Source organism: Lampris incognitus, chromosome 20, assembly GCF_029633865.1.
Source record: "Lampris incognitus isolate fLamInc1 chromosome 20, fLamInc1.hap2, whole genome shotgun sequence".
NCBI lineage: Eukaryota > Metazoa > Chordata > Actinopteri > Lampriformes > Lampridae > Lampris > Lampris incognitus.
In genome coordinates, this window is record NC_079230.1 from 3699001 (window position 1) to 3721797 (window position 22797).

Genomic DNA, 22797 nt, shown 5'->3' on the forward strand with positions numbered 1-22797 from the left:
GCCTACACAGACTGAGGACGGATCAGCCAGCTGAACTGGAAACACCTGTCCAGGTGTCAAAGGCCTCCATAGCGGGGTTTCCATCCATCCATCCATCCATCTATACATCCATCCATTATCCAGACCGCTTATCCTGCTCTCAGGGTCGCGGGGATGCTGGAGCCTATCCCAGCAGTCATTGGGTGGCAGGCGGGGAGACACCCTGGACAGACCGCCAGGCCATCACAGGACCCACCCACACACACACACACACACACACACACACACACACACACATTCACACCTAGGGACAACTTAGTATGGTGAGTCACCTGACCTACATGTGTTTGGACTGTGGGAGGAAACCGGAGCCCCCGGAGGAAACCCACACAGACACGGGGAGAACATGCAACCTCCACTCAGGATGACCCCCAAGGTTGGACTCCACCGGGGCTGGAACCCAGGGCCTCCTTGCTGTGAGACCACCGTGCTGACCCCTGCTCCACCGTGCCGCCCATCAAGCCAGTGTTTGTGAAACTTGACATTTCAAATGGAAACGGCCAGTTTAGAACAACCTGTGAGGAGCGTTAAGACGCTAGCTTGAGGGGACTCCTGCTGTTGTGAAAGAAGTGCAGGTGATAAAAGAACAATAGAAAAGCTTTTCCACATTAGAAACAGAACCTAACCACATGATCAGCTGGGTGTTGCAGTACTGACAGGACACCAGACAAGCAAAACCACGTCCAGGGTTTTCTTCCCCTAGACAGACCTGAGGGGAGCGGCTACGCTGCATGTTATGTTTTACAGCCGGAGAAAAGTCTCATTAAAATTCACTTGACGATTAAATGGAAACATACCGAGCCGTCCAGCACCTCGTCCCAAACACACCAACCGACAGAGGGCGTACCAAACCTGCCCGTCCAGCACCTCGTCCCGAACACACCAACCGACAGAGGGCGCACCAAACCTGCCCGCACTCCTCACACCCGACACAGCACAGCTGTATACACTACTGTATCCACACAGAATATACTACTACTACTACCACTACTACTACTAATATTACTACAACTACTAATACTACTGCTAATACTACCACTACCGCTACTACTGCTATTACTACTACTACTAATATTACTACTACTACTAATACTACCACTACTACTACCACTACTACTGCTAATACTACCACTACCGCTACTACTACTACCGCTACTGCTACTACTACTAATATTACTACTAATACTACCACTACTACTGCTAATACCACCACTACCGCTACTACTACTACTAATATTACTACTACTACTAATACTACCGCTACTACTGCTAATACTACTACTACTACCACTACTACTACTTTCGGCTGCTCCCATTAGGGGGCGCCACAGCGGATCATCCGTTTCCATCTCTTCCTGTCCTCTGCATCTCCCTCTGTCACACCAGCCACCTGCATGTCCTCCCTCACCACATCCATAAACCTCCTCTTTGGCCTTCCTCTTCTCCTCTTCCCTGGCAGCTCCATATTCAGCATCCTTCTCCCAGTATACCCAGCATCTCTCCTCCACACATGTCCACACCATCTCAATCTTGTCTCTCTTGCTTTGTCTCCAAACCGTCCAACCTGAGCTGTCCCTCTAATATACTCGTTCCTAATCCTGTCCTTCTTCATCACTCCCAATAAAAATCTTATCATCTTCATCTCTGCCACCTCCAGCTCCTCCTCCTGTCTTTTCATCAGTACCACTGTCTCCAAACCATACAACATAGCTGGTCTCACTACCATCTGGTAAACCTTCCCTTTAACTCTTGCTGATACCCTTCTGTCACACATCACTCCTGACACTCTTCTCCACCCACTCCACCCTGCCTGCACTCTCTTCTTCACCTCCCTTCTGCACTCCCCGTTACTTTGGACAGCTGACCCCAAGTATTTAAACTCATCCACCTTCGTCACCTCCACTCCTTGCATCCTACTACTCCTTGTAATACAGGGCATACCTTTAACAACGTTGGTACTACCAGTATTGAAGCTTTGCAGCTGACATCCAGCATCCGGGTCTTCTTACTGGTCTGCAGCAACAGGTTAAAGGCCCAAACTGTGATTACTGGTGACATGAAATGGGGGAATAGTTACACAACTGAAGAACCTGAGTTATAAACAGAATAAACATGTCTCTCAACTGATGGTAATTAAAAATGTGGGTCTGTTTTACTCCAGTCTACAACCTTTAGCGATGTCAACAGACTTGGGCAGCATCAGAAAACGCGGGGATCGCCGGTTCGAATCCCCGTGTTGCCTCCGGCTTGGTCGGGCGTCCTTACAGACACCGTTGGCCGTGTCTGCGAGTGGGATATTGGGACATCCGCATATTTCTCACGATGCCTGCAGGATTTAACATGGATAAATGTCCACACACTTTCCCCTGCCAGCACACGGGGGAAGAGTTTCAAGTTGTGCACATCAAGTTAGGTCCACAATATGCCATTGTCAATAGCGCACGCCAACAAACAGGAAACTGGTGTGACCGCTGCAGTGAACTACCGGAAGTCAGTGGACTACAGTTATGCAGAGCGGATTGGAGCAGACACGCTCTTGCCTGACGTCAGACAGAAGCGTCAACTCGTTTCATTTCCATCGTCAGATTGTCACTGGCCCCACTCCAGGGGTTCGATTTTCCCCAACCAACGTATCCGCCCGAATCTCACGTCTTTTTAAGCCACGCCAACAAACTACGATGTCGGGCGACGTTGAGAACGCTTGTTTTTCTCCGCACCCGCATTCCGGGAACTCTGCCTCTGATTGGCTAGTACTAGTTGCCTCCGTTGGTTAGGTTGGTTAAGGTTAGGGTTATGGCGGGCTTAGGGGATAGGGTTAGCCAATCAGCGATAGAGTAGGGGCGGGTCTTCCCGGAATCCAGGTGGGAAAAATAATAACGCGTTGAGAACGCATGCCGTCTAACGCGTCACAACAGCTAGACAACGGCGTTAGTCCCGCCCATGGCGCTGATAGGCTGATCAGTAGTCCCCCGCGGCGCTCATTGGATAATTGCTTTTTCAACTGAGAAGCTGCTGTGTCGTGTCATGATGCCAGACCAGAAGAATCAGTCCACTCGATGGAGTTGGCGGATTCAAAGGTCTGAACCCAGGCAAGACACACCCAGACCTGATTACTGCCAGCCCTGTTGAGTCTAATAGAAGAGTTACACCCAGAGTGCAAATCCGCACCAGGTTTAGCTCCCCTCCTCTGGTGCTCGGACTTGGCAACAAACCACCCCTTTATTCGCCGACCCGGAGAAGGGATAAATAATAAGGAGGCACTGCCTGGGTATCTCCCCTTCTTCTCCAGTGCTCAGACTTAGGCAAGAAACCAGCTGAGGAGTTAGCACTCAACTGCGGCATAAAACAGGTTTTTCCAAAAGTTGTGAATCACTAAAACCACGAGAGGGCCTTGATCTTACAGTCATAACTGCACAAAAATTGTTAGGCTGACAGGCACGGTGGCCCAGCGGTTAGCACTGTTGTCTCACAGCAAGGTCCTGGGACCCTGCGTCCGGGTAGTGTAGCAGTCTGTTGCCTACCAACACGGGGATCGCCGGTTCAAATCCCCGTGGGAAGCCGGATGTGGGTATGTGTCCTGGTCACTGAACAAGCGCCTCCTCTGGAACAACGGACTCTTTACCCTTGCGGAAGTGCTGAGGGGGGCATGGGAGTTTGTCCAGCCAGTCTACATGTGTTTTGTGGACTTGGAGAAGGCTTATGACCCTGTATCCCGGGACACTCTGTGGGGGGGTACTGCGGGAGTATGGGGTACCGGGGCAGTTGCTACAAGCCATCCGGTCCTTGTATAACCAAAGTGAGAGCTGTGTCCGTATTCGCGGCATAAAGTCAAACCCGTTTCCGGTGGGTATCAGACTCCGCCAAGGTTGTCCCTTGTCTCCTATTCTGTTTGTGATATTCATGGACAGGATCCCAAGGAGCAGCCAAGGTGAGGAGTGTGTCCGTTTTGGGAACCTCAGAATTGCATCTCTGCTCTTCGCAGATGATGTGGTTTTGTTGGCTTCATCAGAACGTGACCTCCAGCACGACCTGGGGCGGTTTGCAGCTGAGTGTGAAATGGCCGGGATGAGAGTCAGCACCTCCAAGTCTGAGGCCATGGTTCTCTACCGGACAATGGTGGATTGCTCCCTCCGGGTTGGGGATGAGTTGCTGCCTCATGTGAAGGAGTTCAAGTATCTCGGGGTCTTGTTCACGAGTGAGAGTAGGATGGAGCGGGAGATTGACAGGTGGATTGGTGCAGCATCAGCAGTAATGTGGATGTTGTACCGGACCGTTGTGGTGAAGAGGGAGCTGAGCCAGAAGGCAAAGCTCTCAGTTTACCAGTCAGTTTTGGTTCCAACCCTCACCTATGGTCATGAGCTTTGGGTGGTGACTGAAAGGGTGAGATCGTGGATACAAGCGGCTGAAATGAGTTTCCTCCGTAGGGTGTCTGGGCTCAGCCTTAGAGATAGGGTGAGGAGCTCGGACATCCGGAGGGAGCTCAGAGTAGAGCCGCTGCTCCTTCGCGTCAAAAGAAGCCAGTTGAGGTGGTTCGGGCATCTGATCAGGATGCTTCCTGGGCGCCTTCCTTTGGAGGTTTACCGAGCACGTCCAACTGGGAGGAGACCCCGGGGGTAGACCTAGAAGTCGCTGGAGGGACTCATATCCAATCTGGCCTAGGAACGTCTTAGGATCCCCCAGGAGCAGAAGGAGCTGGAGGGCGTTGCTGGGGAGAGGGACGTCTGGAGTGCCCTACTTAGCTTGCTGCCACCGCGACCTGACCCAGGAGAAGCGGCTGATGATGAGATGAGATTAGACAAATTAGTCTACACTAACCTACCAAGTCATGTAATTTCCTGCACATCCTACCTGCTAAACCCTTCAATTTCCAGTTGTTGGGGACGGAATGTTGTTTCTTTCTACCAATTCTAATCCCAGTTCACAGCAATTCTTAGAAGTATGGACACGGAACTGGTCAGCCAGCTTCTTGATATGGTCTGCAAGTTCCTCCTCTACTTCCTCTGTGAAGACCCTCTTTGCTTCTGTTCTACTGAACCCTACTGTTTTTACTTCCTTTACATACTACCGCAGTGTTGACCTGTCAATATGTCTATCTTTTGCCACCGATCTGATGGATTTAACATCCTTGACTTCAATGGCTCCTCTCTCCATCTCACCCAGGGGTGTTGAGAGCTAGTTGGTTTTCCTCTTGTAGGTTCTTGGCATAATACATTTTCTACATTTAACATATGACAAACCAACCCGGTTATGTAACACTCGATTGAAACACCATATACTTCAGAGACTTAACTGACCTTCACTGCTTTATGGTAGGCCAAGTTTAACCACTGGCTTAATTTACCCCACAGCCTTTGGCTCACATTGCCCCATAGCCACCATTTTGGAAAAAAACAGCCTAGCTTAGCAATTGAGACTAATCTTTAGCGAAGTAATTCACATGGTTTTATACATTAGCAAATCACCAACATGTATATTTTTTAACACCTGGATAAATTTGCTTTGACACAACGGTCATTATACCCGACATGCAGAAAATCTACTTTGACAAGCAAAAACACTTCTCCCATGTGCTTCACTCCATCACAGCAAGACAGAAACGAGTACTTCCTGAATTTATGGTCACATGACAAAACATGTACAAAATTGCCTGGATACAGGGAGTGGGTCAACTTGCCCACTGGCTCATTTCACCCCATTCTCCCCGACTTCCTTTTAAGAGGCAATTAATTGACTTTCCTTCTGTTGCTCGTAGGATGTTGATGGCCGAGGAACCTCTGACAGAGAGGAAACAGTTGTCTATGTAATTTTCTTTATTTAATCAAACTTAAGGAAAAATAAGCACTCTCATCTGTACAGCAGTGGTTTCTAACCTGAGAGAAATAAGGCACCAAGTCAGAGTAACAAGCGATTCAATTTCAAAAGAAAAAACAACAACAACAACAACAAAATACGTCAGCAGAGAAAGATTTTAAACTTTTTGTGTGAGAACCATGTGAAACGGACAAAGCAGGCTTATGTGAAGGGCTTTCTGACAGGCACTGAGTTGGGACCAAAGTCCCACAGCACAAGTTGTCGCTGGCAGTCATTTTGGGCTGGCAGGTCTTCATGCAGTGTGTGATATTTATAGATGGCGCTAATGCAGGCCTCTCTGGTTATGCTAACAGCACTATGCAGATGCTTGCAGAATAGTGCAGACAGTAAATCTGTTCAAGGCTTTGGCTAGAAGTTGTAAAGTATATATTTTTCAGTTGTGGTACTGTGAGCTAGAACAAGTCAAGCTTTCATTCTGTGCACCGGGGGAGCTGTGATCATGTCTAAGGACCGACAGAACAAGACGGAGCAGAGAAAAGTTATTTTGTCCAATCAAAAGTATCAAACATTCATAGGTGGGAAAGGTGTGCTTTGTCACAGTGCAGGATGGGTAGAAATGCAATCCATCCAATCAAGGAAGCCTCTTCATGTTTCCCCTCCACCAGAGTAAGAAAATCCTATGGCTGTGATGGGATGACAAAGAAAGCAGGAAGTGAGGGGAGAAAACAGGTAAATGTGGGAGAACAAGGAGAGAAGCCTCCAACAGAAATGGATAGAAGCCTGGTGTGCTCGAAAAGCCTTGTGGAGGGAAAACTCCATTTGCCCGTTCTTACCTCTCTCATCCCCGTTGGCTGAAAGCAGCTAGTAGCCCCGCCCCCGGCCTCTCAGTTTGACAGAGGGGTTAAACTGGACATGATTTAACCCCACCTTCTCCTCCCCTCCCCCCTGTTTCCTTCTGAATCCTCCTCTCCCCCGCTCAGAAGCTCCTCTTCCCCGGCCTCCTCTCTCTGCTCCTTGGGGGCGGTCGTGGTACCTCCTCCCTCTCTGGGAGGAGCTAATGGGTTCAGATCTGACCAATCCAGACCAGTCCTCCTCCATACTGCAGCCAACCGACAGGGGTGCTCCTCCAGAAAGGGGCGGTCCATAACGTAGGTTAGGCTCAGCCCCCAGAGGAACGTATGATTTCACAGGATTGGCCGGCTGGCTCTGGTAGCCCAGACTGACATTGCCAGGGGTTGCAAACTTTAAAAAAGAAGAAAAAAGGAAGAGGTTGTGTTTTACTTTGTGATTTATTTACATGTGTTTTGATGCGATTCTTTCTTATGTGCGTGTGTGTGTGTGTGTCCGTACTATAGGCATGTTGTTGAGAGGGGGGTCTACCAGCAACACAGCTCTGGTCTGAATTTCTCCCTGATGGTTCTCTTGCAGATTTGCTGGGAAAAACAGAACAGCATACTGGTAAACTAAGAACCACATAGAAACACAGTGAGACGATATACGACAACTTGGAACAGGCAGTCAGACACACGAAGTCAGGGAGACAAACAGTCACACAGAAATAATTTCCCCGTAAAATCCTGACGTACCCAAACCAGCCGCAGAAACTGCCGACACAGCACAGCTCCCATTAGCATTAGCTACATTAGCAGCAGCAGAGCCCTCCTGAGGAGTGGGTACTCTGCCAGGAGGCGGCTCCACACTGGCGGGCTGAGGCTGTTCCCCCAGGCTGGTCTGAGCAGGATACCCCTGGAGGGAGGAGGGGTACTGGGGTATACTGGCAGCATAGACTGGAGGACCTGGGGTCATGGGGTAACCCTGCATGAAGGGCTGGGGCGGAGGGTACCGACTGGAAGGAAGGGATGTATGTGAGGTGGAGTAGCCTGAGGGGCAGCTGGGGGTGTTGGGAGCTAGATGGACCTGTTGTCCTGAAAATGAAGGGCAGGACAAGGGCAGGGGGATCTGGGTGAAGGGGGAGTCACTGTGATGGGCGGGGCCAGGGGGAGGGGCTTGTGGGGAGACATGGTGGGGAGCCGGTGGGGGTGAAGTGGGTTGGTAGTGGGGAGGGTTGCGCTGCAGGGTGTACGACTGCTGGAGAGGAAAGAGGTACATGTAGGGAGAGAACATAGGGTTGGAGTAGGCCTAGAGAGAGGGAGAGAAAGGGGAAGAGAGGGAGAGATATTGATTGGCAGCCATTTTGAAAAGTACACCTGAGAATTTATGTTTTCTGTGTCTGGTGTGCATTTGTTCAGGTACCTTGACTCCCAGGTTGAAAAACCACCTCAGGACACTGACGTCTGTGGAGAAGGACAAGACTTGAGAAATGATAAACTGAATTGTCTCCTAAGCTGACAGCTAGCAGAACGCTCCTGATGACAGGTTATACTGAACCCTGATCATTCTGAACCTCCCACCTTTAAGTCCTTGTTACGACTGCTTTCTCTCCCGTTGGTTAAAGAAACACTTCCTAATGATTACTTGTTTGGAATTTTGGCTCCTTATAGAAAAAAATACTTGTCGACGTGACGATATGAGATCAAACTTGTGTCTCCCTCTGACAACTGACATCCACCACTGTGGATTCAGTTTATCAGTGGTACATATTAATCAGTCATACTGTACTTTTTTTAAAAAATCTGAATGATCTCCCCTACTTCTTTCAAGCCCCTGTAGAAGTGTGTAGGAAGCCCCACAGTGTCCGACTCACCCCTAGGCAGGTCCTCTCCAGCTCTGCTGTGGGAGTAGGAGGGGGTCATGGCCATGTCCCCCCCCTCCCCCTGGGGGAAGCCAGGGTACAGAGGGTCCTGGAAGAGCTGGGACAGCTGCTGCAGTGGGACCAACCCGGGCATGACCTGGGACAGATGAGGGAGCGAGTGGGAGTGCAGGTGAGGCGTACGGTGGGGGAGCTGAGATGGGGGAGAGGGAGGAGACATAGAAGTACTGCTGGTCTGCAGTTCACTCTGTGGCTGGTGAGACTGGTTCAGCTGAGAGTGAGGGGGGAGCTGGGTGGGGCAGAGGGGCAGAGGGGCTCCCGGTGCAGGATGAAAGAAGGAGGCCTGGGGTTCATGATGGGTGACAGCACCCTGGGACAGGGGGACAGTAGGCTGGGGTGGGGGGGAAGTAGCTTGGGGCTGGTGGACAGCAGGTTGGGGCGAGGTAGCAGGAGGTTGAGGTGTGGGGTGGCTGGTCGGGGGTGACTGAGGAGAGATCACAGCCAGAGTCGAGCCGTCTGACAAAACATCTGCAAAAGAAATGGTCATCGTGACACACAATCCTTCTACATCATTCTGCTGTTATGAAAATCTGTCACGACCTCCGTGATACACACATTTCCTCTACTGCCAACATGATCTCTATTGACCCATCTGTATATCTATCTACCCATCAGAGTTGATGTTTTACCTGGGGAATGGGCTGGAGTTGAGGGGAGGTGGTTGACTGCAGCAGCAGGACGGAGAACAGAGGAAGAAGAGGGGTGGTTGGAGGACAGCGGTGGGGAGGAGCGAGGGAGAGCAGGGTAAGTGACAGAGGAGGTGTGGGAGAGGAAGCCTTGCGCAGTGACAGGAGAGGGAGCTATGGGAGCGATAAATGTGGGTGGTGAAAGAGAAGAGGGAAGAGCAGGGACTGAGGAGGGGGAGGAGAGAAGAGGAGAGACGGATGGGTGAGGAGGAGCCACAGAACAGGAGGCAGTAGGTTTAGGTGCAGGAGGGACAACAGAGGGAGAAACAGAGAGGGGAGGGGCAACGTGGATCACAGAGCCATTTGTTTTGACAGGTGGGGCAGTGCAGACGGGCGGGGCATCACTAGCACCTCCTCCAGAGGGACAGCCGGTTGATGGAGCCTTAGTTTTGACTGAAGCTACCGCCACAGTTGTGTTTGGGAGATTCGGAGGTGCTGCTTTTATTTTGCTTTGCAAAACAGGACCTGGGGCAGGAGGCTGGGACAGGGCAGCTGTGGGCATCTCATGTGGTTCTTTAGTAGTGTTAGAGGCAGTAGTGGTAGTAGTAACTGCATTATTAGTGGTATTAGCAGAGGTTGCTGTAGTAGTTGCGCTGAGTTGGGAGCTGGAGGACTTGGGTCTCTCCCCAGCAGGAGGTGATGTTGTTTGTGGCTTCGCATCCACAGGACTCTGTAGGAGCACAGGAGGAGGAGGAGGAAGAGGGTATCAGAAGCTTTGCTCACAGACACACTGGACAGACTTTTCAGCAGGTAAATATTTCATAAATCTTCACTAGATGTCCTACAGAAGAACCAGACCAGCATCTGGTCTGAGCGTACCGTGTTTCGATTCTTCTGTCCTGCCTTCTTCTTCTTCTTCACCATCACCTCACTCTGGGTCACGGATGGAGTCTGGGGGGAGAGACACAAATTTAACACTAGAACGACCAAGACAGTCATTATGACCAGTTTGGATTTTCAAAGTTTAATAACTTAGTGAAAAAAAAGATACAGACCTGCCGCTCCCTGAATTCTAATACAATGCACACATTTGCATTTAAAACGGCTTTAGATCGATTGCACACACAAAAAAAAACGAGCATGGACGGTCGTCATGACCGTCTTGTAATTTGCGTGTGATGGTGTGCGTCATGTCTGTATTTATGACGTGTGTTGGTCGCATCATTTCCTTCGCGAAGTTCATTGGTCTGTCCTAGAAACACACTAGCGCCCTCCAGTGCAGACAAATAGTCTAAACTTGACTTGTGATTATTGTCAACATGTTTGGTTACAGACGCCGCCACAGACACACCATGACTACCACCGAGGCGTTATGTAATGCATTAATATCTCAGTTGGGTATCTATCTTCATCTCATCTTCAGTCACTTCTCCGGGGTCGGGTCGCGGTGGCAGCAAGCTAAGGAGGGCACTCCAGACCTCCCTCTCCCCAGCAACGCCCTCCAGCTCCTCCTGGGGGATCCCAAGGCATTCCCAGGCCAGATTGGACATGTAGTCCCTCCAGTGAGTTCTGAGTCTACCCCGGGGTCTCCTCCCAGTTGGACGTGCCCAGTAACCCTCCAAAGGAAGGTGCCCAGGAGGCATCCTGATCAGATGACCGAACCACCTCAACTGGCTCCTTTCGACGTGAAGGAGCAGCGGCTCTACTCCGAGCTCCCTCCGGATGTCTGAGCTCCTCACCCTATCTCTAAGGCTGAGCCCAGACACCCTACGGAGGAAACTCATTTCAGCTGCTTGTGTCCGCGATCTCTCCCTTTCGGTCACTACCCAAAGCTCCTGACCATAGGTGAGGGTTGGAACTGGTAAATTGACAGCTTGGCCTCAAGATAAATACTCGTGAATAATGAGTATTTATCTTGAGAGAATATAAAGTTTAAAAACCACGGTCGTTCTAGTAGTTTCTAAGTTCCGGTCATTGTTAGGGACTGTTTCAATATTTATTTTCAGTTCTTTTTGTACATTTCACGTTTTATATGCCTTGTTACGTTTTTAGATCAGCAATATGTGTTTCCGTTTTGTTTTTCAGGTTATATTTTCACTTTCTCAGTTTTGCTGTTCGAGTTCGACCATGTCTCTCTGAAGTGTAACTTGTTTAAAAATAGTATTACAGTTGTTAAAATGGTCATTCTGGTGTCAGTCGTTTTCTAACAGACATACTGACATATGCAATGCATTAATATCTCAGCGGGGTATTTTTCTTGTGGGGCAGTTTATATGTGTGTTGCTGACCACAGATCAGCTACACCAGGTGTACATGGTGTGAGTGGATGCCTGGGGCTGGTGTTTAGCAGGACAAAGGTGGTGTTAAAAGTGCCTCTTCATGTACACATGGTAAGGGCCTGGTAACAGAGGGAGGTGTGAAGGCCCTCTGAGTGTCATGGGAGGTCAGGGATGTGATCAACTCAGCAAAAACAAAAAGGCCACCAGATCAGGGTGGTTTCAACAGCCACAATCAAAAGAGGCATACATTACGCAGCCAAATTCACTTTGTTTTTACATGCCAATGGGTATAGTCTAACAATTATATTTTAGTAATTTCAATACTTGTTACACTGTACTTGACATATAGTTATGCATGAGCAGCAGAGCACTATAAAAAGTAAGCATCAATATAAAACATGACAAAACACCAGTGTTACTGAATAATAATCAGTGTTTATTACATTAAATGAGTTAACTGTGGCAGGATGAGGAAAAACACAGGAGACGAAGGTGAGTTTGAACTTCATTCCTCAGCTCCAAAACCAAACTGAAACAGGAACAACCCTGCCCCAGAGAGCCCGGGAACGTAAACCACGCCCCCAGCTCACAGCCCTGCTGGGTGAGAGGCATAGCCCCTAGTGTCCGCCGATAACTACATTAATTCCATGACTAGCACCTTGTGAGCTGTTTTGTATGTGTCTTAAACAGACTGGACTATCACTTCCCTTTAGCGTTGTATTTTGAAGCCAGCTTCTTCAGTTCCAGCAAGCACCTTCTCGTGAACTCCTGTCTGCTGTGGAAGGATGCGCTGGCAATTGCATCATTTGCCCTTTTTTTTTGCTTCCTGGTGGTGCTTTTGTGGAAAGGACCTTCTCCAGGACTCTTCTCAGGTTTCCTATTGAGGTTCAGCCTGTATTTGCTACTAGAGAGCGTTAAGTTAGCACCCCCTGGTTTATCATTAGCTAGCTTCTAATCATGTTAGCTAGCTAGCTAGGTAACATGAGTTATCAAACTAGTTATATTAGTTTATATTATAAAAAATGAAAATAGTTTATGTTACGAAAAAAAGTTATATTATAAAAAAAAATCAGTTTGAAGTCCAAAATAAACTAAAAATTTTTATGGAGGCCAAAAATCACTCAAGCATTTTTTAATAAAAAATGTATTTCTAGTTGTTCCCCTTATCCCACCCGATTAACCCAACGGCATATAGCCGGAACTCTTGTGGAATAACTCCCCTGGCTCACGTTTCCACAGGAAGGAGATAGACGTAACACCAGCTTCCTTCAAACTCGTGTCGGCTGCTCTCGCTAGTTTCCACGCTGAAGCCTCCTCGCATGGATTGCATCACCTTCAGGCCGCGAAGGAGGCGTAGGGAGAACGCTTTCAGTTGCTTGGCTGCAGGCGCCCGGATGGGCCAGAGGGGTCGCTGGAGAACGACGAGTCCCCGAACACTACACCGATCTACACCCACTATCCCTCGGGTAAGGGTGTCCTAATGAAGGCCTTACCCCGTGGACGCTCTGGCCGGGACCGGTTACGGCGAGTCTGGGATACGAACCTCCCAGCCACGTGACGAGCGGGGTGCAGGAGCGGCGGGTTATTCCGCTCGGCCACCAGAGTGGCCAAGCATTTATTTTACAGGCGGCTCTTTTGCGTATTTTGGACTATCAACTCCTAGTCGCATATTTAGGTCTCAAAATGCGGCGTGACTACGCAGAATGCGTAGAAGTTGGTAGATGTGTCAACGATGAATTGGACTGAACTTGAAAGGGTTCGCTCGCGGCTTGACGTTCTAAATCTAAACTAATTAGCAACTACGAAGGCATCCAAAGAGGGCGGGCTTTCGTGGTGATGACATGATAAAGAAATTACTTAAACTCCTACCAGAGTATTGAAAAAAGCTACCATCGATACACCTGTCCACCAGAAGCCCCCCCTCCCAATATTTTTTTACGGATCTCCACGATTCAGGTGGGTCATTAATTTGGGTCTGAAAATACGGATTTCCGTCTTAAGACGGAAGAATCAAATCGCTGGAGGTGGTCTTGGAGGGTCCAGGCAGGAGACAGGATGAGGGACGGACTCTCCGTATGCACCAGTGTGGTGGAAATACCTCCTCTTCATGACGAAGAGACCCTGGGTACACATCATTGTAATCGAAACAAAGGCGTTGTTCTCCTGCAGGGTGTAAAGACGGTGCACTCTGAGATCGGGGAACGCACAAGCATCTGAGTGTGTGCGTCTGTTCACGGAACATGTTAAAACCATGTGACCATACTGGAAGAGACTTCGGTCTTACTCCTCATTTACTGCCAGAGTGGAATCAAATAACTGCCAAATTAATCTTTTTTTTTTTATTTACCCCCATTTTCTCCCCAACTGTACTTGGCTAATTACCCCACTCTCACTCTTCTGAGCCGTCCCGGTCTCTGCTCCACCCCCTCTGCTGATCGGGGAGGGCTGCAGACTACCACGTCTCCTCCCATACATGTGGAGTCACCAGCCACGTCTTTTCACCTGACAGTGAGGAGTTTCACCAGGGGGACGTAGCGCGAGGGAGGGTCATGCTATTCCCCCCAGTTCCCTCTCCCCCCTGAACAGGCGCCCCAACTGACCAGAGGAGGCGCTGGTGCAACAACCAGGACACACACCCACATCCGGCTTCCTACCCGCAGACACAGCTAACTGTGTCTGTAGGGACGCCCAACCAAGCCAGAGGTAACACGGGGATTCAAACCGGTGATCCCTGTGTTGGTAGGCAACAGAATGGACCGCTACGCTACATGGACGCCTCTGCCACACCAGTCTTGACAGAATATAGAGTTTAAAAACTGGTGGCCATTTTGACCGCCGATGGTCAAATCCCGGTCGTTCTGGTGTGAAACACGTTTCTTTCAAGTACAGTACAATGTCTAAAGCGAGACATTCTTTAAGGTACAGTACAGTACCTACAGCGAGACATTCTTTAAGGTACAGTACAGTAGCTACAGCGAGACATTCTTTAAGGTACAGTACAGAAGCTACAGCGAGACATTCTTTAAAGTACAGTACAGTAGCTACAGCGAGACATTCTTTAAGGTACAGTACAGTAGCTACAGCGAGACATTCTTTCAAGTACAGTACAGTACCTACAGCGAGACATTCTTAAAGGTACAGTACAGTACCTACAGTAAGACATTCTTTAAGGTACAGTACAGTACCTACAGCGAGACATTCTTTAAGGTACAGTACAGTAGCTACAGCGAGACATTCTTTAAAGTACAGTACAGTACCTACAGCGAGACATTCTTTAAGGTACAGTACAGTAGCTACAGCGAGACATTCTTTAAAGTACAGTACAGTACCTACAGCGAGACATTCTTTCAAGTACAGTACAGTACCTACAGCGAGACATTCTTTAAGGTACAGTACAGTACCTACAGCGAGACATTCTTTAAGGTACAGTACAGTACCTACAACGAGACATTCTTTAAGGTACAGTACAGTATCTACAGTAAGACATTCTTTCAAGTACAGTACAGTACCTACAGCGAGACATTCTTTAAGGTACAGTACAGTACCTACAGTAAGACATTCTTTAAGGTACAGTACAGTACCTACAGTAAGACATTCTTTAAGGTACAGTACAGTACCTACAGCGAGACATTCTTTAAGGTACAGTACAGTACCTACAGCGAGATATTCTTTGAGGTACAGTACAGTACCTACAGTAAGACATTCTTTAAGGTACAGTACAGTACCTACAGCGAGACATTCTTTAAGGTACAGTACAGTACCTACAGCGAGACATTCTTTAAAGTACAGTACAGTGCCTACAGCGAGACATTCTTTAAGGTACAGTACAGTACCTACAGCGAGACATTCTTTAAAGTACAGTACAGTGCCTACAGCGAGACATTCTTTAAGGTACAGTACAGTACCTACAGCGAGACATTCTTTAAGGTACAGTACAGTACCTACAGCGAGACATTCTTTAAGGTACAGTACAGTACCTACAGCGAGACATTCTTTAAGGTACAGTACAGCATCTACAACGAGACATTCTTTAAGGTACAGTACAGCATCTACAGCGAGACATTATTTCAGTACAATAGTTGTTTTGTGTTGCACACCTCAACTTCCTGTTGGGTCTTGCTTAAGTATTTAGGGTGTACTTGGACTACTGGAGTGTACTTATTAACTCCAGTGACATACTGACTCTGGTCCCACCCCCTTTGCTCTAATATTCAACAGGGAAGTTTCCATGTAGCTGCTCCACCTTGTTACTTTTGCCTGAGTGCTGACCTCTCTTTGGAAGATGGCGGCGTGAACTCGCATTTGCGGCGGCCTCACGCTGTGCCGACTATGCAGTGTCTTTGTCCACATCTGCATCTAACTTTGTGTCTTCATGTGAAGTCGATTTTTTTTTCCATTTAAAGGCTAGGAGAGCTGGCGCTGGATCGGCTGAGAGAGCTTATGGCCCTGCCTGGAACTGTACCCAAGAAAAAACCCAGACGCGGTTTGGCGGCGGCCTCGCTTAGCGTCGACTGGGCAGTTTTTTTGTCTGCGTCATCGTGTGGAGTGCGGGGGAGGTGTGCTGGGGGTGTCTGGCTGGGAGAGCTGGCGTTGGATCGGCCGGGGGAGCCTGGCCTGCTCCGTCCAGTGGGCCTGGGGACCGCGGCCCCTGCCCGGAGCTGTGCCCGGGGGGTAGGCACCGAGGGCAGTCTGGCAGGATGCGGAGGTGGGCAGGCTGGGCCGGCTGCTGGCCCATGCAGACCTGCAGTTCTGACAGCCATCCTGGCTGACGTTCGCTCTCTAGACAGTGGATATTTTTTGGACAGTGCTGCACTGAGTGTACTATGTTGTTAACTGTTTGTGTTTCTTTTGCTTTGTTCTCTGTTTTTGTAAGTTTTGTATGTTTTAGTATGTTTTGTATGTTTTGTATGTTTTTGTAAGTTTTGTATGTTTTAGTATGTTTTGGTATGTTTTTGTAAGTTTTGTATGTTTTTGTAAGTTTTGTATGTTTTGTATGTTTTTGTAAGTTTTGTATGTTTTAGTATGTTTTGATATGTTTTAGTATGTTTTTTATGTTTTAGTATGTTTTTGTATGTTTTTGGGAAAGTTTGGATGTGTGTTGTTGTGTTGCACTGCTGTGGGCTGGGGGGAACGAAACTTTGCTTCTGTGTGTATGCAAGTGTGTGTAAGAAGTGGCGGTAAACGCTGTTGAGCCCTCTCGCTCAGCAGTGTGAATAACAAATCAAAACAGGAAGACAAACTGATTCGTACGGCGAGCTCGCGGACACGCCGCATGTTTCAGTGGGCTGTGACGGCCGAGTGTGAACTCACCCCCAGCGCAGGGAAACTCTGCTCATCACAGAGTTGGAGCTCCAGCAGTGCCGCGGATCTCTGCTCCTCCTCTCTGAACAAACGCTCCTTATCTGTCAAACCAAACGATCCCCCCTCCACAGAACTCGTAGAACTCCTACAGTGAAGGAGAAAAAGACCGACAGGGACAACAAGTGAGGGCTAGACAGGCAGAGGGACAAACGGATGAAGATGCAGACAGACAGGGAAGCCGACAGACGGGCTTGGATCACACCCGGTAAGGAAGAAGAAAAATGAACTTCAGACAGATCTGGCTGAGAGACATCAGTCCCCACCTACTCTCTCACCTGCTGGTTCTGGTTTTTGCCTGTTCTTGCACAGGGGTCTGTGGGGACCAAGAGTGCTGCTTTTGCACACGCCCAGGAGCGCCCAGGTCTGCTGCTTGGTTAACGCAGGAGGGACCACTCGGCATTACAGAGGGCTTCCCCCTCCACCTGCCTCTCCCACTCTCTACAGGGAGAGGGCGGGAGAGAGAGAGAGAGAGAGAGAGAGAGAGAGAGAGAGAGAGAGGGAGAGAGAGGGAGAGCGAGCGAGCGAGACAGAGGGACAGGGAGAGAGAGAGCAAAAGAGAGAGAGAGAGAGACTTTTGATTTTCAACAATATGAGGGAGATTTTTAACCCCCCCCTTTTATCCCCAGTTGTATCTGGCCAATTACCCTATTTTCTGAGCCGTCCTGGTCTCTGCTCCACCCCCTCTGCTGATCCGGGGAGGGCTGCAGACCACCACGTGCCTCCTCTGATACATGTGGAGTCACCAGCTGCTTCTTTTCACCTGACAGTGAGGAGTTTCACCAGGGGGAGGTAGCGCGTGGGAGGATCACGCTATTACCCCCAGTTCCCCCTCCCCCCTGAACGACCAGAGGAGGCGCTAGTGCAGCGACCAGGACACATACCCACATCCGGCTTCCCACCCGCAGACATGGCCAATTGTGTCTGTAGGGACACCCGACCAAGCTGGAGGTAACACGGGGATTCGAACCGGCGATCCCCGTGTTGGTAGGCAACGGACTAGACCGCTACGCTGCCCGGACACCTGAGATTTTTTTATTTTTATCTTTTTTTTTTATAAATGTATTTCTAGTTGTTCCCCTTATCCCACCCGATTAACCCCACGGCATATGGCCGGAACTCTTGTGGAACAATTCCCCTGGCTCCCGTTTCCACAGGAAGGAGATAGGCGTAACACCAGCTTCCTTCAAACTCGTGTCGGCTGCTCTCGCTAGTTTCCACGCTGAAGCCTCCTCGCATGGATTGCATCACCTTCAGGCCGCGAAGGAGGCGTAGGGAGAATGCTTTCGGTTGCTTGGCTGCAGGTGCCCGGATGGGCCAGAGGGGTCGCTGGAGAACGACGAGCCTCCGAACACTACACCGATCTACACCCACTATCCCTCGGGTAAGGGTGGCCTAATGAAGGCCTGACCCCATGGACGCTCTGGCCGGGACCGGTTATGGTGAGTCTGGGATACGAACCTCCCAGCCACGTGACGAGCGGGGTGCAGGAGCGGCGGGTTATTCCGCTCGGCCACCGGAGCGGCCGATTTTTGATTTTTACCAACACTTTAATAAAACAATCCTAAATGCTACAAAACTACAATAATAAACAGGATAAAAACCAACATGGTCAGAATCCAAATCATCTCAGGAACTCCTCAAGATCAGCTCAGCCCCCACAACACAGAAACGCACAATTTTACAACACCACAACACCGCAACGCACAATTTTATCAGTCAAGCTGCATTTTACACAGTGCGGTTCTGGCTGCGACAGCCAGTCAAAGCGCGTTACAGTTCTGGTGGAATGTGGTTTCAGACACCTGTTCTAACAGAACACAATCTGGTCCAACCTTTAAAAACAACTAAATGAAATCCAGAACACAGCTGCCAGACTCCGTTAGAAAACGTGCGTGGTGTTATTTTACAACACCACACTGCTAAAACCTCCCAGATTTATCATTCTGTCATGACAAAACACTTTTAACAAGCTCTCAACACGTTTACAGCAGCACCCGCCCCAGCGTCCTCCATCCTGCTCCTTCTGCCCCTCCCCAGGATGAAGCCAAGAAGCCGGCGTTTGACCTTGTTTTTCTGACAGTGACTACAGCCCAGAAAGAACACGGGTTTGGAAAAGACTTCCCCAAACAACCCAAAACATCTTCCAGCAGAGGAGGAAGTGGCAGCACTCGACAACAGTCCATGAAACAATGAAAGACAGTCTCACGGTCACTGCACAATGGACACTCATGGTTACTGAAGTTATTAAAGCATTACTGAAGAGGGCAGAGACGGTAGACGGAGGCCCTGTGACGGCCTGGCGGCCTGTCCAGGGTGTGTCCCCGCCTGCCGCCCAAATGACTGCTGGGATAGGCTCCTGAGAGCAGGATAAGTGGTTCAGATGATGGATGGGCACTCATGGCTGACATCAGAATTACTGACAGAGACAAAAGCAGTAGCCGCCAGGACACCATGGAAACCCTCCACCGCAGGTCTGCAGCTCCTCTGACCCATGGTGGCTTGTCCAGCTCAGGTCTCCACTCAGGACCAACGCTGTCACTCACACCTAAGTGAGCTCTAATGTTGTGTTCCCACCAAACTACTGAAAGTTTCAGCTGCTCCCGTTAGGGGGCGCCACAGCCGATCACTCATCTCCATCTCTTCCTGTCCTCTGCATCTTCCTCCGTCAAACCAGCCACCTGCATGTCCTCCCTCACCAAACCTCCTCTTTGGCCTTCCTCTTCTCCTCTTCCCTGGCAGCTCCATATTCAGCATCCTTCTCCCAATATACCCAGCATCTCTCCTCCACACATGTCCAAACCATCTCAATCTCCTCCACCCGTGTCCAAACCATCTCAATATACCCAGCATCTCTCCTCCACACATGTCCACACCATCTCAATATACCCAGCATCTCTCCTCCACCCGTGTCCAAACCATCTCAATATACCCAGCATCTCTCCTCCACCCATGTCCAAACCACATCAATATACCCAGCATCTCTCCTCCACCCGTGTCCACACCATCTCAACATACCCAGCATCCCTCCTCCACACGTCCAAACCATCTCAATATACCCAGCATCTCTCCTCCACCCGTGTCCAAATCATCTCAACATACCCAGCATCTCTCATCCACACATGTCCAAACCATCTCAATATACCCAGCATCTCTCCTCCACACATGTCCAAACCATCTCAATATACCCAGCATCTCTCCTCCACCCGTGTCCAAACCATCTCAACATACCCAGCATCTCTCCTCCACACATGTCCAAACCATCTCAACATACCCAGCATCTCTCCTCCACCCGTGTCCACACCATCTCAACATACCCAGCATCTCTCCTCCACACATATCCACCCGATCTCAACATACCCAGCATCTCTCCTCCACCCATGTCCAAACCATCTCAATATACCTAGCATCTCTCCTCCACCTGTATCCAAACCACCTCAATATCCTCAGCATCTCTCCTCCACACATGTCCAAACCATCTCAATATACCTATCATCTCTCCTCCACCCGTGTCCAAACCATCTCAATATACCCAGCATCTCTCCTCCACACATGTCCAAACCATCTCAATATACCCAGCATCTCTTCTCCACCCGTGTCCAAACCATCTCAATATACCTAGCATCTCTCCTCCACCCGTGTCCAAACCATCTCAATATCCTCAGCATCTCTCCTCCACCTGTATCCAAACCACCTCAATATCCTCAGCATCTCTCCTCCACACATGTCCAAACTATCTCAATCTCCCTAGCTTCTCTCCTCCACCCGTGTCCAAACCATCTCAATATACCCAGCATCTCTCCTCCACACATGTCCAAACCATCTCAATATACCCAGCATCTCTCCTCCACCCGTGTCCAAACCATCTCAATATACCCAGCATCTCTCCTCCACACATGTCCAAACCATCTCAACATACCCAGCATCTCTCCTCCACATATGTCCACACCATCTCAATCTACCCTGCATCTCTCCTCCACCCGTGTCCAAACCATCTCAATATACCCAGCATCTCTCCTCCACACATGTCCAAACCATCTCAATATACCCAGCATCTCTCCTCCACCTGTGTCCAAACCATCTCAATATACCCAGCATCTCTCCTCCACCCATGTCCAAACCATCTCAACATACCCAGCATCTCTCCTCCACACATGTCCACACCATCTCAATCTACCCTGCATCTCTCCTCCACCCGTGTCCAAACCATCTCAATATACCCAGCATCTCTCCTCCACACATGTCCACACCATCTCAATCTACCCTGCATCTCTCCTCCACCCGTGTCCAAACCATCTCAACATACCCAGAATCTCTCCTCCACACGTCCACACCATCTCAATCTACCCTGCATCTCTCCTCCACCCGTGTCCAAACCATCTCAACATACCCAGCATCTCTCCTCCACACGTCCACACCATCTCAATCTACCCTGCATCTCTCCTCCACCCGTGTCCAAACCATCTCAATATACCCAGCATCTCTCCTCCACACATGTCCACACCATCTCAATCTTGTCTCTCTTGCATTGTCCCCAAACCGTCCAACCTGAGTTGTCCCTCTAATATACTCCTTCCTAATCCTGTCCTTCTTCTTCACTCCCAGTGAAAATCTTATCATCTTTGTGTTCCACCAAATGTGAAGTGAATTTTCGCCTCGAATTACGTGCGTGAGTTTGATCACGGGATCATTTGCTTTTATTCGCGTTACTCGCGTGAGTTTGGCCGCAAGATCGAGTACACAAACCTGCGATGACTAGCTTGTCCTCCATTTTCTGACTCAACAGGAAGCCAGGACGTCCGGAGAACCTCAACGCTGGTAGGCGTTCACGACACAGTGTCACGTGAATTTCTTGCTCAAGTTGAATGTTTTCAACTCGCGTGAATACGCGAAGGACATGCAATTCACGTATTCGCGTTACCCAGTGTAAATGCACGCGAATTCGCATCTGTTTGCATCTTTTACACGGACTTTATATGTAATCTGATCTCCTGAAAAAATTGCTTGGCGTTTGGTGTGAACACGACATAAGTGAGCTCATGGAGTGTCCGTTCTGCCATTTCATTTGTCTGTGTGCAGAACTTTAACCAACATTTTACACACTGACCCTCTACTTGACTCTGTAAAGGAAGTCCCACTTTTTAATAAAACAGGTCCTGTACAGTCAGGAAAATCTGGGGAGATGTTCACTGAAGGGAAAACATCTCATCAGGTCTAACAGAGCCATGATAATACTGGGTCATGATAATACTGGGTCATGATAATACTGGATCATTATAATACTGGATCATGATAATACTGGGTCATTATAATACTGGATCATTATGATACTGGATCATTATAATACTGGATCATGATAATACTGGATCATGATAATACTGGGTCATTATGATACTGGATCATTATAATACTGGATCATGATAATACTGGATCATGATAATACTGGGTCATTATAATACTGGATCATGATAATACTGGGTCATTATAATACTGGATCATGATAATACTGGGTCATTATAATACTGGATTATAATAATACTGGGTCATGATAATACTGGATCATGATAATACTGGGTCATTATAATACTGGGTCATGATAATACTGGATCATGATAATACTGGATCATGATAATATCGGATCATTATACTACTGGATCATTGTGATACTGGATCATGATAATACTGGATCATTATAACACCGGGTCATTATGATACTGGATCATTATAATACTGGATGATGATAATACCGGATCATTATACTACCCGATCATGATAATACCGGATCATTATAACATTGGATCATGATAACACTGGATCATGACAATACTGGATCATTATAATACTGGATCATTATGATACTGGATCATTATAATACTGGATCATGAAAATACTGGATCATTATTATACTGGGTCA

General features: G+C 48.8%; 1 protein-coding gene across 1 annotated transcript in view; it reads right to left on the minus strand.

The window, feature by feature from the left end:
• Window positions 1-5838: 5838 nt before the first annotated feature.
• The window catches only part of otud4 (OTU deubiquitinase 4), a 41512-nt gene continuing 24553 nt past the window's right edge, over window positions 5839-22797 (minus strand). Inside the window, exons 13-22 of the mRNA XM_056300249.1 lie at window positions 17162-17324; window positions 16836-16971; window positions 10126-10197; window positions 9250-9976; window positions 8555-9088; window positions 8104-8144; window positions 7437-7989; window positions 7201-7283; window positions 6684-7092; window positions 5839-6533 (exon numbers count right to left, since the gene is read on the minus strand). Of these exons, the coding sequence (XP_056156224.1) occupies window positions 6712-7092; window positions 7201-7283; window positions 7437-7989; window positions 8104-8144; window positions 8555-9088; window positions 9250-9976; window positions 10126-10197; window positions 16836-16971; window positions 17162-17324 (2690 nt within the window). The 3' untranslated portion in view covers window positions 5839-6533; window positions 6684-6711. The remainder of the gene's footprint in view (window positions 6534-6683; window positions 7093-7200; window positions 7284-7436; window positions 7990-8103; window positions 8145-8554; window positions 9089-9249; window positions 9977-10125; window positions 10198-16835; window positions 16972-17161; window positions 17325-22797) is intronic.